Source organism: Hippichthys cyanospilos, chromosome 16, assembly GCF_059441005.1.
Source record: "Hippichthys cyanospilos isolate Australia breed blue-spotted pipefish chromosome 16, RoL_Hcya_1.0, whole genome shotgun sequence".
Lineage (NCBI taxonomy): Eukaryota > Metazoa > Chordata > Actinopteri > Syngnathiformes > Syngnathidae > Hippichthys > Hippichthys cyanospilos.
In genome coordinates, this window is record NC_142384.1 from 18,080,689 (window position 1) to 18,093,574 (window position 12,886).

At 48.8% G+C, this 12,886-nt stretch overlaps 1 protein-coding gene across 10 annotated transcripts in view; it reads left to right on the plus strand.

The window, feature by feature from the left end:
* Window positions 1-12,886, plus strand: part of LOC148411135 (RNA binding protein fox-1 homolog 3-like) — a 237,994-nt gene that overhangs the window by 214,270 nt on the left and 10,838 nt on the right. For 7 of the 10 annotated variants that reach the window (XM_088438129.1, XM_088438130.1, XM_088438126.1 and 4 more), the window contains 5 exons: window positions 1,955-2,047; window positions 2,878-3,133; window positions 7,880-8,012; window positions 8,813-8,852; window positions 11,578-11,636. In XM_088438129.1, coding sequence (XP_088294255.1) covers window positions 1,955-2,047; window positions 2,878-3,133; window positions 7,880-8,012; window positions 8,813-8,852; window positions 11,578-11,636 — 581 coding nt within the window. The remainder of the gene's footprint in view (window positions 1-1,954; window positions 2,048-2,877; window positions 3,134-7,879; window positions 8,013-8,812; window positions 8,853-11,577; window positions 11,637-12,886) is intronic. The other 3 variants (XM_088438134.1, XM_088438132.1, XM_088438136.1) reach the window with 1 other exon arrangement.

Here is a 12,886-nt window from a genome sequence, read left to right on the forward strand (position 1 = left end):
TCAGGCCGTGACTTGGGCGCCACCCAGGGGTGGGGAAAAATTGCAATCGTTTCCCATAAAATTGATTTTGGCGCCCACAGAAACCTCATTTGGACCAAAGTCCTGCACGCATTTGGAGGAAAATGCGCCATTACTGTTCCTTGACACCGAATGATACATTTGTCCGCAAAAGTGCAAGTTCAGGTCAGCAAAATGCTTTCAAAAAGAAAAAAGTACAAATGTTTGGATTTGGTCTTTTTTTTGTACACAAAACGTTGCTTTGAAATGGCCTGAAAAATGTTGGATTTTGCTGCTAAATTCATATTCCACAAACATCAATCAAAATGCCGCGTAGAACTTATTGTAAAAATAAATACATATGAAAAAAATACAATTGTAGTGACCACTTTTTGAAAAATTTATGAGAGCTCAAATTTAATCATGTGGAGACCACTCACAAAGTGGCCATTATTATTTTTTTCTAGCTTTTATTCACGTGTTTTCTGAAATGTATGGCGTTTACCCATATTTGCTCATAAACTATCAGGATGCTATTTTTAGGAAGGGAAGTGGTGGTTTTCATGTAGAAATGAAAGTTTCGTTTTTTTTTCGGAACGCGCTCCAGCTCACAAAAGGTGTCCCAATACTTTTGTCCGTCTGCCGTGCGTACGTTTTCCTTCAACCTGTGGAAACAGGCCTTTTTTTTTTTCCTCTCTATCATTTTATTGCGGCGCGGTGGCCTACAAAGCGCATTACCCAGCATGCATCGCTCACCGGCTTCCATAATGAAGCAAGCGGGACATTAATAAACAATCTATTTCCTGTGAAGCCGTTTGCATTCAATATGTTGGTCGGCTTTGAAAAATGGACGCTTGGCTCGCGCCCGTTGTAAGCTAATTATTCCTTTCCGCGCACGCGTGAGGCGGGGGGGGGAAGATGGAGGGGATAACGGCGGTCGGGTGGGCGTCCAAAGGATTAATTCTGCCCTCAATTCCTTTTTTGAATGTATTTTTTTATCTCCCCCAAGGACAGGCCCGCGTTGTTGTTATTATGTTTTTTTTTTTGCCGGATGGCGCCGACGGTCGATGGGCCCGGCCGCTAGCGGATCACGCCGTTTCGCGCGACCTTCTCCGCGACGCGGATGAGATGGGACGGGGCGGTAAACGCGCACGCCCTATAGGTTTTCTGATTCGCAGATCTCGGCCAATCGTCCGAACGGACGTCGTAGATTCTCGTGCGGACCGAGGCAGGAAAAAGTCCTCTGGAGCGAAGGAATTGAAAAGTGGAGAAGAAACCAGGGAGGTGAAGATAGAAAAGACATGATGAAAGGGCTCGAAAATAACCAATCAAGCCGGAAGAGAAAAGGAAGTAAGTAGGCGGGATGAAAAAAGGGGAGGATTTGCGGACAGAAAGATTGCAAAGGAAGGAAGGAAGGAAGGAAAGGATGAAGTTCTCCGCCACAAAGGCGGGAAAGAAGGAAGAGACGAGGAAGGAAAATTGTAACCGTCTCAAGAAGCCCCGCCCACAAAGACCTCGCTTCGAATGCAATATTTTCAAACTCGTCCAGCACGCTAGCAACTTTGAAGGCGCTAAACGCGTCGGCCAAAAAGCGTCGGCGTCAAACACGCCTCGGACCGAAGCGTCGAGGACATGGCCGCCGAAACTTTCGTAAAGTCCAAAGGCGCGAGCCGGCGGCGGGGGCGGGCCCCGCTCCGACGTCACCTCGCCAGCTAATTAGCGCAACCCCGCGACTAGCGGCGGCGTGTTTACCCGGGTCTCCTTCTCCTTCCGCCGGTTAATTAGCCGGCTTTTCCTGACATCCCGCCTCTTTAATTGGGCCGAGCCGGAGCCGCTTTGTTTTTTTTCGCTCTCGGCTAAGTGCCGCTAACCAATCTGCCGACTCGCCGCCATGGCCGCTCACCTCTTTTCCTGTCTTCTTCTTCTTCTTCTTCTTCTTGTCTGTTGGCGCCGTCAGGGCTTCGGCTTTGTAACTTTCGAAACGAGCGCGGACGCCGACCGCGCACGGGAGAAACTAAACGGTACAATCGTAGAGGGACGCAAGATCGAGGTGCTTTCTCTTTTTCTTCTCGCGTCTTGTTCCTCGCAGCACGACCGCATCCTGGTGATGATGATGATGATGATGATGATGATGGCGATGATGAGGATGGCCACGTGCATGATGGCCGCATGTCACGCGCTCGCTCCTCGGCGGGAAAAAAGCCGTCGGCGGTCCAAGCACGTTTGTGGTGGTGCGCCCTCGACTGGTCGCGGCTGGGAAAACCCGCCATTTTGATTCCAAAATCCTCAACCCTATTTTGCACAATCATTTGTCAGTTGTTGTTTTTTTTTTCTTTTTTTACCCAGGATGCTATGGGAACAAATTTTTAGCATTTAGCCTACAAGTCGGGACGTATTTTTTCCAATCTTTTGATCTCTAAAGCAAAGACATTTCACATGAAAAGGAAACCATTGAAAAAAAAAGCACTAGGGAGCTGAAATTTCACCCAGATGTTCAACATGAGATGATCATTTTTGGCTCTCTACGAAAACAGACTGCCTAAGGTGCTGTACATCATATCATCCTAATTATGAGTGATTCTGGAAACTTACATGATTAATCCAGTGAAGAATTCTAAAAAGAAAAAAAAAGTCTTGAAAACAGTGAAAGGTGAACCGTGTTACAGCGGGGGAACGCTGTATTTCAAATGACACCCTTTGATGGATGATTTCATTCATGAAAAACTTTGTGCTTTTCCCAGCCCTGATCAACTTTTGTGCTTGTGTGTTTTTCTTGCCTGCCGCTTGCCTGCACGCTCAAACTTTCACGCCGTGCTCTCGTGGCCGCCATTTTTTTTTTTCCTACTGCCGCTGACGACTTGCGCGTACGTTGCGGCGCAGGTGAACAACGCCACAGCGCGAGTCATGACAAACAAGAAAGTAGCCAACCCCTACACCAACGGTCAGTTGCAATGCCACAAAAAACACATCTTACTCAGGAAGCATAATCTTCATTATAGACAACAAAAAAGAAAAAAATCCTTATTCAAAACCTCAATCGCTCAATTTTTTAAAGCTCTCATTGTTGTGTGCTTGTTGGCAGGCTGGAAGTTGAACCCGGTGGTGGGCGCCGTCTACGGTCCCGAGCTCTACGCCGGTAAGTCCGCCCCCACTCGCAGCTTCCTCCCTGATTAAAAAAAAAAAAAAGAAAAAAAAAAAGAGGCCCTGCTGGCTCGGGTTATCTGACAATACAACGGATTTGCCAGCAACGTAAGATTGACTTTTACGCGGCGAGCCAGACCAGGAAGATCCACATCAAGATTTGGTTTGGACCTCCAGGAAGATTGGTGTGAGAAAATAAGGGGACAAGGAGGGAGTTCTATTGGAATCTTTAACGGATAAAACCATCAATGGCAGCGAATGTGTTCAAATTTCTTGACCCTGTCATTTAAAAACCCCTAACCCACACTTGAAATTATTTTTTTGTCTTTTTTGCCACTGGAATTTGACTCTCTAACCCTACTTTGTATTCCAATGGATTTGCTCTTAATTTGAAAAGAAAATTGTACTGTTATTGTCAGAAAATTCTCAGAAAAAGGGCAAAATGTATGCAAATTATTGATGCAAATTTCTGAAATTTATGAAAAAATCCACGTCCTCACCCCAGTTGGACCCGGAATTTTGACATTTCAAGATGCATGAAAATGTCTTAGAGGCCTATGTCCAAAATCAAACAAGAAGTCTGCCATTTTGGTTTGAAGTGTTCAAATTTCTGGAAATTTCTCGGCAAAAATCCACCGCTGACCACAGTGGCATCCAGCAAGCCAAAATGGTGCGGAGATCTTCACAGAAAATGTCTTCGAGGCCCATGTCCAAAACATAATGTCTGCCATTTTGGAGCGAAAGCGCTGTAAAATTCTGGTGTTGAGGTAATGCAAAATGTCTTGAAATCGGGTGACGCAATATGAAGCCGGCCAGCTCCAGCCCCTCGTGCTCATATTTAGCGGAGGAGAGGTCTTAAATCATTAGAGTGGCCTTTGGAAGCGGAGCCCTCCTATTGGACGGCGCTGGAGCGCGTACCTAATGAAGCGGCCGTTGACACAGCATCAAACGCACATTCCCGCACACGCGCTCACACACAAACGCAAGGCAATGTCGTAAATCAGGCCGAGTGCCGCAGCCGGGCGGGGCCGTCTGATTTATCGCCGCATCGTTTTTCAAGTGGTCTCCGGCTCGGGTGGACGCGGCGGGGGAAAAAAAAAAGACAAAGCTGCTTTTTACCGGGAGCAAGTGAAAGCATCGCGCCGCAGGAATCCGCCTCCCAAAAAAATGCAGTTTTGGGGCGCATCTGCGGGAGCGGCGATGGCGATTAATCACGTTTTATCAGCGCTCATTTCCGTGCGGGAGATCGCCCAAATTGGGGGCCATAAATCGCCGGCTGACGGCACGCTTCGTCTCCATTGGTCGCCCGCGCCTGCGCTACAGGTTTATTGTCCTCAAAAGCGTTGGCGGGGATGACTGATGAAAGGCCGGCGACCGGTCCCGTACGCTATAAATAGGCCTCGCTAGCGCCCCCTGGAAAGTTGGGGGGGGGTTCAGGGCTGATTGATTAGCGCTGGTCAAGATTGGGTGGATGCTTATTATGACGAGACGCGCCAAAAAGTCTTAAGAGCTCATGGCCAAAATTAGACAGGAAGTTTGCCATTTTGCCTTGAAGTGTTCATATTTGGCACAATAAAAAAATTCTTAAATAAACCAGCTCCTTACAGCTGTTTGGCCAATCACCAAAAAAATGGGGTGTCCATTTTCTTTTCGGCCTCAGTCCTAGCGAGAGAAAAGGGCCTCTCGCATTAGCTCTTGCTTCCTGCTCATCTTTGCAAAGTGGAAGCTGTCCATGGCGCCGCCGCTAATGTTTCAGCACCACGGACAGCTTCCGAGAGGGAGAGGAGCTCCTGTGTTTTTGTTTTTTTTCCCTTTTAAATCCGGAGGACCGTGGAAAAGAAGAGAAGGCTAATTGGCGTCTTAATAAACGCGGACAGATCCTCTCATTGTCGGCGTGTACGTTTGGGGGCTAATTAGGCGTCAAACTCTTGATGAGATGAAGCTGTTCGGGGTCCCCGGCGCGGATTAAACGCTTACGTTAGTGGCGTCAAGCCCGTAAAACATGGCCAGCCGCTGCTTAGCGCTCTATAAAACGGTCCACTCTCGCACACTCGGAAAACGTTCGCCTAAGTCAAACCGTAGCGGGGGCGTAAACTTCTGAAGAGGATCGCGCCACTCAAAGAAATCAAATAGATCATCTTCATAAAGCCAGGAATTGATACTCTGTAAGATAAGGGGGCGCCGCAAACAGACCGCGTGATCGTCCTCGGTCAATCGGTTAAGCGATCGTAAGCGTAATGACGCAACTGAGGTTGGGCTGTAAAAATGGACGCTAACGCTGACTTTTTGCGGCAGAACTCCCAGACCCGGCAAAAAAATAGGCATTTGAAGAAAACGTTTGAATGACGAAATGAAAAATTACAAGTTGCGTTGTAATTTCAAGATGCCACATAAGCTTGATTTTGGACATTTTGAATTTGTGAATTGAGGTCGAAAGATGAACGTAAGCTTAAAACTTTGAATATAGGCGATTGTATAAAAACTCAAGTCTCCCCCCACCGCTTTTGTTCCCGGAGAATGTTTGACTTTAGCGTCAGCGGCGCGTCCACGCAGGTTGTTGTCGCCTAGCCATGTGTGACAGCGGCGTGATTTATGGCTTATTATTGAGGCGGCGTAGCCTATCGCCGCCTCGTTATGAGTTTACCTTCGCATACATCAGCGCACGCGTGGCATAGCAATGTAAACAAATACATAAAAAAAAAACAACAGCCCGTTTCGGGCCACGTTTACAAATGCTAACGAGACCGACGCATCGTCCGGGTCGGCATAGATCACCGCGGGCTACTAGCGCTTTGTTAGCCGGGGCGCTAACATGCCGCCGTGACCCTAGACAAATGAGATGCAATTTTGCTATTTACACACAAGAAACCAACATAATCGCAGTGCACCAACAAACCCTCACTCAGCTCAAACAGTTAGCATTAGCATACACATGATGTCATCTCCTTGAACTAAGTTGAAGTGAGCTATCCCCTCAAAATTTGGGCAGAAAGCTCATTTGGCATAGCCTGAACCAAATGATACACAAATATGTGCGCAGACTGTTGTAGGCTAACAGTTATCTTGCTAACATAATTGCTTTGCGCTAACAATCCCTCGCAGGCTGCGTAAGTGTTAGCATTAGCGCACACTTGATGTAATCCCCTTGAATCGATACAAAACTGCGGTTTGGTAAGCGGGATGCTAATGTAGTTGTAGCCTGAGCCAAATGGTACACGATTAATTTTAAAGGGTATCTTCCTAACAAGCACCCAAAATAATTGCCATATGCTAAAAGAATAAAGTCAAAGTTCCACACTACTAAAATGAATTAGCATTTACGCATATCTGACATAATTTCGCCAAACCTGACATCAAGCTGAGCCTCAATCACAACAAGCGGCTAGCTGTTGATTAGCTCGTGATGCTAACGTGTGGATGTGCTTGGAATACTTGGAGCTGTTGAATGGGAATATCTCGGCTTAGATTTGACTTGAAGACTATGTTGCCAGACTACATGCTAGCGGCTAGGGGGCGCTAAGACTGGCTAGTAGCGCATCGGGCTAACAGCAGCCATTGTGAAACGTCCATCTGCGGTTTTTAAAAGCCGAACCGCTTTGCAACGGCGGAGTTTCGCGCAGGCGGCGAACGCACGGTTCCTCCCAAACGCATCGGACACACGTTATTAACTCGGAGTGCCGCCACTGCGGCGGCCCGCGGAGAATTCGCGAGTAAAGCGAGCGCGGCGATGAGAGAAAACGGGTCGGACGGTGGCAATCCCGCCATTTGCTTCACGGTCGATATTCAGCCAACTCGCAACGGGCACGTTTTTTGAGACGATCTGCGGCCATTTTCTTTTTTCGACGCAAACGGCGCCGCCGGCGCCCGACTGAAAGTTAAGCGGCGGCGGGCGCAGAGCGTGACTTGGCCCGCAAAGCTCCCCCGTCCTTCACCTCGAGCTGGGCCGCCAGCGCCGTTGGCCCGAGTTGCTCCCAGATGGCTTGGAGATGGGGGTCACGGCGAGGTCGGGGGAGTTTGGGGACGGGGGGGGCGTCCCGGCCCATCTGCTTCATTTCCCCTCGGGGAGCTTGTGAACATCACGTCACCTTCACCTTTTTCCGACTCGGTGGCGTCTTTGCATCCGTTACCTGCCACCGTGTCCGCGCCGCGCCGCGCCGGGGCCTCAAAATACAAAAAAAGAAATGATTTTGAATGAAATGAGTACGGAAGAGGATTTGGGTTAGTGTTGAAGAACAAAACCTTGGCAGGATTTTCGCTGCTCAGAACGTTATTCTCCGAATTCTCACCATAAAATCACAATTCACATTTTATTCTCTGACGTCAGAATACGGATTTCATTCTCGGAATTCTCCTTTTCGAGTCTAAATTTTTCATTTGTCTGATTTTTGACTCTCGGTGTTCTCACTTCAGAGTCTTACTTTAATATAAGAATGATTTTAAAGTGAGAATTACGACTCAAACGAGAAAAGGAAAATTCAGACTAAAGTTCGAATTCTGAGAATTCAATCAACATTGTTGGGGCTTCATTTTCATCCCCCGCTCTTGGGATATTTGTACGCCACCATTTGAAACAAATCACAAGGTCCGTACAACTAATTGAAAGACCCGAGAAAATGAATACAAAAATGTCAAATGAAATTTGTTGTATTCATTTTCTCAGGCGACAGAATTAGGAAATCTGCCGATTGCGTTCTGTCGGAAAGCTAAGCAAAGCGGCTCTCTCCTTTGTGTGTTTCCGCAGTAACGGGTTTCCCGTACCCCGCCACAGGCGCCGCCGTGGCCTACAGAGGGGCCCACTTGCGAGGTCGGGGGAGGGCCGTCTACAACACCTTCCGTACGGCTCCGCCGCCCCCGCCCATCCCGGCTTACGGAGCGTGAGTATCGAAACGGACCCGCGCCAGCCCTCGCCATCCTAAAACTAGCTGAGTGCACCTTGATGACGACCAATACGATAACGACCAATACGATAATGACCAATACGATAATGACGACGAAGACGACGACAATGAAGATGATGAGGAGGAATATGACGACTGATAACGAAGAAGATGAGGGTGATGAGGAAGACGGTGATGACGACAACCATGATGAAAAGCCCACTCGCTTACTGCTAACTAGCTTAGTGCTAACAAACAATTCAGAGCACAATAGACAAAAGTTAACTCGCGCCTCTATGGAATTCATCAAAAAAACTGCAAACGCAATAAATCAAATGACATTAAAATCATTTCTGTCGTTCATATTTTACTGCACATCTTTGCGCGTTCCCGGTGCGTCCTAACAAACGAGCCGGAGTTGACTTTTGTGCGTTTGCTGAATTCCGAGGGATCCTCCAGTGAGCGCCGCGACCTTGCCGCTATCATAAGTTAATGTGTGCCCGCGTGAGCATGCGCATGTGTGTATTATGTGTACGCGTGTTCGCATTTGCGCGCGTCCTACCGAAGCCTCGGGGAGCCGAGATAGCGTTAGCGTCAGCGCCGACCGCGTAGCCGACCGCTTGGCTTTGTGTGGCCTCGCCGGAACTCGCTTTGGCCTCTTATCGACCGGGGCCAAGGGAGATGTCCCACGTACCCCCCCGCCCCGCACACTCACACACGCGCGCGCGCACTACCAGCGCCCGACTGAGGAGACGCATTTAAACAATTTTCTAATGCGTTCCTTTTGTCCCTCGCAGGGTGGTGTACCAAGATGGCTTCTACGGTGCCGAGATCTACGTGAGTACGCTCGGGCGTTGTTGGGCGGTAGCCTCGGGGAACGATGTGACCCCCCTCCCCCCCCTACCCCACCCCAAAACATGGAGCAGACTCCCGCTCCCATTGCCAAGTCGGCGTCGATTAGGCCGGCGTCGCCCGTGCCAAGAAACCTGACGAGAACACTTAAAACCCCCTGAGCTGCGGCCGCCCAGACTTCCTGTCCCGTACTCTCCCGTTTTCCGCGCGCACTTCAGAGGGGGTATCGCAGTCGACTCCTGGGGTTTTGGAGGGGGTGTCGAGGGGTGGGGGGGGGGTTCTGGCTGACACGGCCGCGCTGGAGATAAGAGGGGCGGCGGTAGATAAGGGGATTAGTCGTCCCCGCGGAGATGTCCGTGCAGGCGGGGTGGCTTCAGGGGTGAACGCTGCCCTTGATGAGGGAGAAAGATAAAACCCAAATTAGTGCCATGCCCCACTTCGGGGACAGGAACCCCGCAGCACCTTTGTTGAGATCGCAAGATGACAGACGCTTTTCACTTTGGCGCCGGAAGCGCCGGATAGAGAAGAGTATATATGACCCCACGCTCCCACAAAGATTTATGACCCCGCCCGCGCACACCGCCGGGACGGCGCTGAGATGTCGCCGCTGTTTATCACGGACATCCGCCGCGCGTTTGACGGATTTTTGTTTGTCCGGCTCGTTCTGATAAAACGAGCTAAGCCCGCACGCCGCTTGGCACCGCGCCATCAAAATCGTCAAAACTGTCTCATGGCATTACAATCCGCCGTGGATGACTCGTAATCAGTACCCGCCGCCGCCGGCGTCACCGTCCCCACCTACGGCGCCGCATCTGGGCCATCTCAATCGGGTTTCTAACCTTGCATATGTTTACCATCGAATAAATGACACCCAAAATGTTTATTATTGAAAAGAAAATCTGTGTACAAAAACCAATGCCTGACTCATTTCCCACCTTTAATGGGTACGGATATCAAAGATCCATGTTTACTTGGATAGCAATGAAGAAGTGAACTCATTCGCTAACAAAAATTATTCACGGTAAACATGGAACTTTGACGTATGTAGAATAGTCGTCGACGGTAGCCGATGAGTTAAATGAAAACTCGGTGCCAGCCCATTTCAAAATGGATGTCTGACTAATGGATCTTTGACGTCTGTAACCGTCGATGGTAGCGAATGAGTTAACTTATTCATCGCCAGCTTTGTAAACATCAATTCTTGACGCATATAGCCGTCAGTGGCAGCAAACGGGTTCCCTTATTCGCCACCGGCCTAGTAAACTTCCATCTTTGACGTATACAGCCGTCAATGGTAGTGAACGAGTGAAGCTATTCATTGCCAACCTGGTAAACCTAATTTTTTTTTTACATATATCGCCCTCAATGGTCAAGTTATTTATCGCCACCAGTAACTCATTCGCCGCCAGCCCGTTTGAAAACGAATATGGATCTTTAACAACTCGAACAGGAACGAAAGAGTTAAACCCCAATATATGGCAGTGAAGGGGTTAACCCGATCGGCCATTAAGCCACCCTCCATCACATCGGTAGCAATCCCACCGACCGTCATCGTGATGGGCAAGCAGGCGTCTCCCTTTGCTGACCCGCTAACAAATTAGCGCAAATCTCCCCCGCATATGTCACTTATGCTAATGCGTGTGCACGTGCACACCTGGCGCACGCCCGCCGCGACACAATAACAAATGTGCTGCGCTGTTGTGTGCACCGTTTGACAACGCGGGCGGCGGTGATTTATGGCCCGGGGTTTGCGGCGGCGCCTGCACTTGTAATCAGTCCCGAGGCGTGGCCGTCCCGCAGGAAGTCATCCGCCCGCTACTTCCTGTACCCTGCGGGAAAAACAAACAAACCCAAAGGGAAAGCCGGGGAGGAGGCTCGGCGTGAACCTCCGACCTGAATTTTCCGTCGCCTGGAAAACGCACGCTCGCTGCATTATTAAACGGCACCTGAGCGCTGCGCAGGACCCAGATGGGCGGCAGCTAATAGAAAGAAGTTGGGCGGCTTCATTTTTCTCCGAGTTAGCTCGGCGCCCCAACAATGAGCTCCTTAATTCCTTCCGCGCTCTGCCAATGAACACTCCCCCGCCGTCACCGCGCCCCGCCGCCGCCGTCTTACTCGATTGGCCAGCCGGCGGCGTGTCGAGGAAAGAAAAAGGATGTTTAATAATGCAGCGGGTCCCTCTCGCCTCTCAAAACGCCAGCGATTCAGGTGCTCGGTCAAACGTTCGACCGATCAGCGCGGCGTCGCGGCAGAGGCGGCCGCTAGTCTCAAGGCCCCGATCCGCGCCAAGTCTCGAGTCTTGGACCCACAAGTCCAAGTCAAGACTTTAGGTTCCAAGTCGAGTCTCGATGGTTTGTCCCAATATTCCAATTCATGTCCACGTCTAAGTGTTTAGGTTAGAAATCCAAGTCAAGTCCCAAGTCTTGGATGAACGTCCAGGTCGAAGTCCAAGTCAGATCTGTAGTCCCTGACCAGGAGTCCAATTCACATCCTAGTCCCTGACCACAAGTCCACTAAGAATACTTTGAATTATTTAGAATATTATTTTGGGGGGAATGTTTTACATATTTTTTTTTTTACATTTCATGCAATTTTCTTTAAACGGTTACCATTTTAATAGTTTTTTATCGTTTGTTTCCTTTGTCCTACTAGAAACGTTAGCGCTAAAGAATGACAAATGTTTCTTGTTTTGTTGTTTTTTTTTTTCCAGGGTGGATACGCAGCGTACAGATTCGCCCAGCCCGCTACCACCGCCGCCTACAGCGACAGGTGAGCGCTTTTTCAAACCTCTCACATTTTATTTTTCAAAAGCGGAATTTGAAAATGATCCAAACTCGTAATTTGACGGCAACAAGGTGAAAGTCAAAGCGGTTTTCGTTCGGAAGGTCGGACAAAATCAGGGACGTGCGAGAATCCGTTTTCCCGAAACCATTCCGCCAAGGGAACGTGAGCGACTTGCTCTCCGGACTTTTCCGAAGCGAACGGAAAAAAAGTAACCTTGCCGGATTTGAGCTGATGTGGGTGAAGGCTCAAGTTCTGAATGCGCCGTGTGAACGATTTCCCGAGTGTGTTTTCCGATAAGGAAAGTGTGTGCGCGTGTCTGTGTGTTTGCACCTGAGAGGATGAAGATCATATCCTGCATGTCAACTTTTATCAGGCGAGGAAGCGGAAATCACAAATTGGACGCGAGTGTGGCTGCTGCTTTTTTTTTTTCTTGCCCTTTCAATTTTCTGTAGACTTTTCCCGCTGCTTTCATGTTCTTGTTCTGGACGACTGGCTTGGTTTGTGTCATTTGCTGCTTCAAACGACCACGAACATAACATGTTGATCGTTTATCTTCCATCAAGGAGTACTCCTTAAAACCCACTTTTCTTCTTTTTTTTTCTTTATTAGGGTTTGAGGCTCCGCATTCAGTTTGCTGTACCGTATTTTGTTTTTTATGTGAAGCACAAAAACATGGGGCGATTCTCAAAACGAAAGTCGGGAGCGGGAATATTTTATTCCAGGACAGAGACTCTCCACGCTTTGCTTTCTAGCCACAGGTACGTACTTGCTTCCGCTTAAGACCTCACGTTCATGTCATTTCCTCCACCTTCTTCTCTGGGATTTGCTTCTTCTTCTTCTTCTTCGTGGACATCTTCTGCGGGATTTCCAGAGGAATTCATTTCTTCTTCGGCTTATCCTCCTACGATTACTAATCCACTAAATTTCCTTTTCTTTTGGACTTACGCCTCCTTTTCTGAGGGACTTGCTTCTTCTTCTTCTCCTCCTCCTTTTTAAGACTTGCTCCTTTTCTGTATTTTTTACCGATCCACAACTCGGTAAATCAATAATGTGTGTGTCGGGTTCCGGCAACCTGGGACATTTAAAAGCGCAGAAGGAAGACAAGGGGCTTGGATTCTTTTTACTCACGAGGAGAACGGACAGAGATTTACACAGTTCACAGATCTCCTAGCGCGCTGAATACACAACATGCCCACCGCCCTTTTATGGGCGTATGGAGAACGTATATACGATAC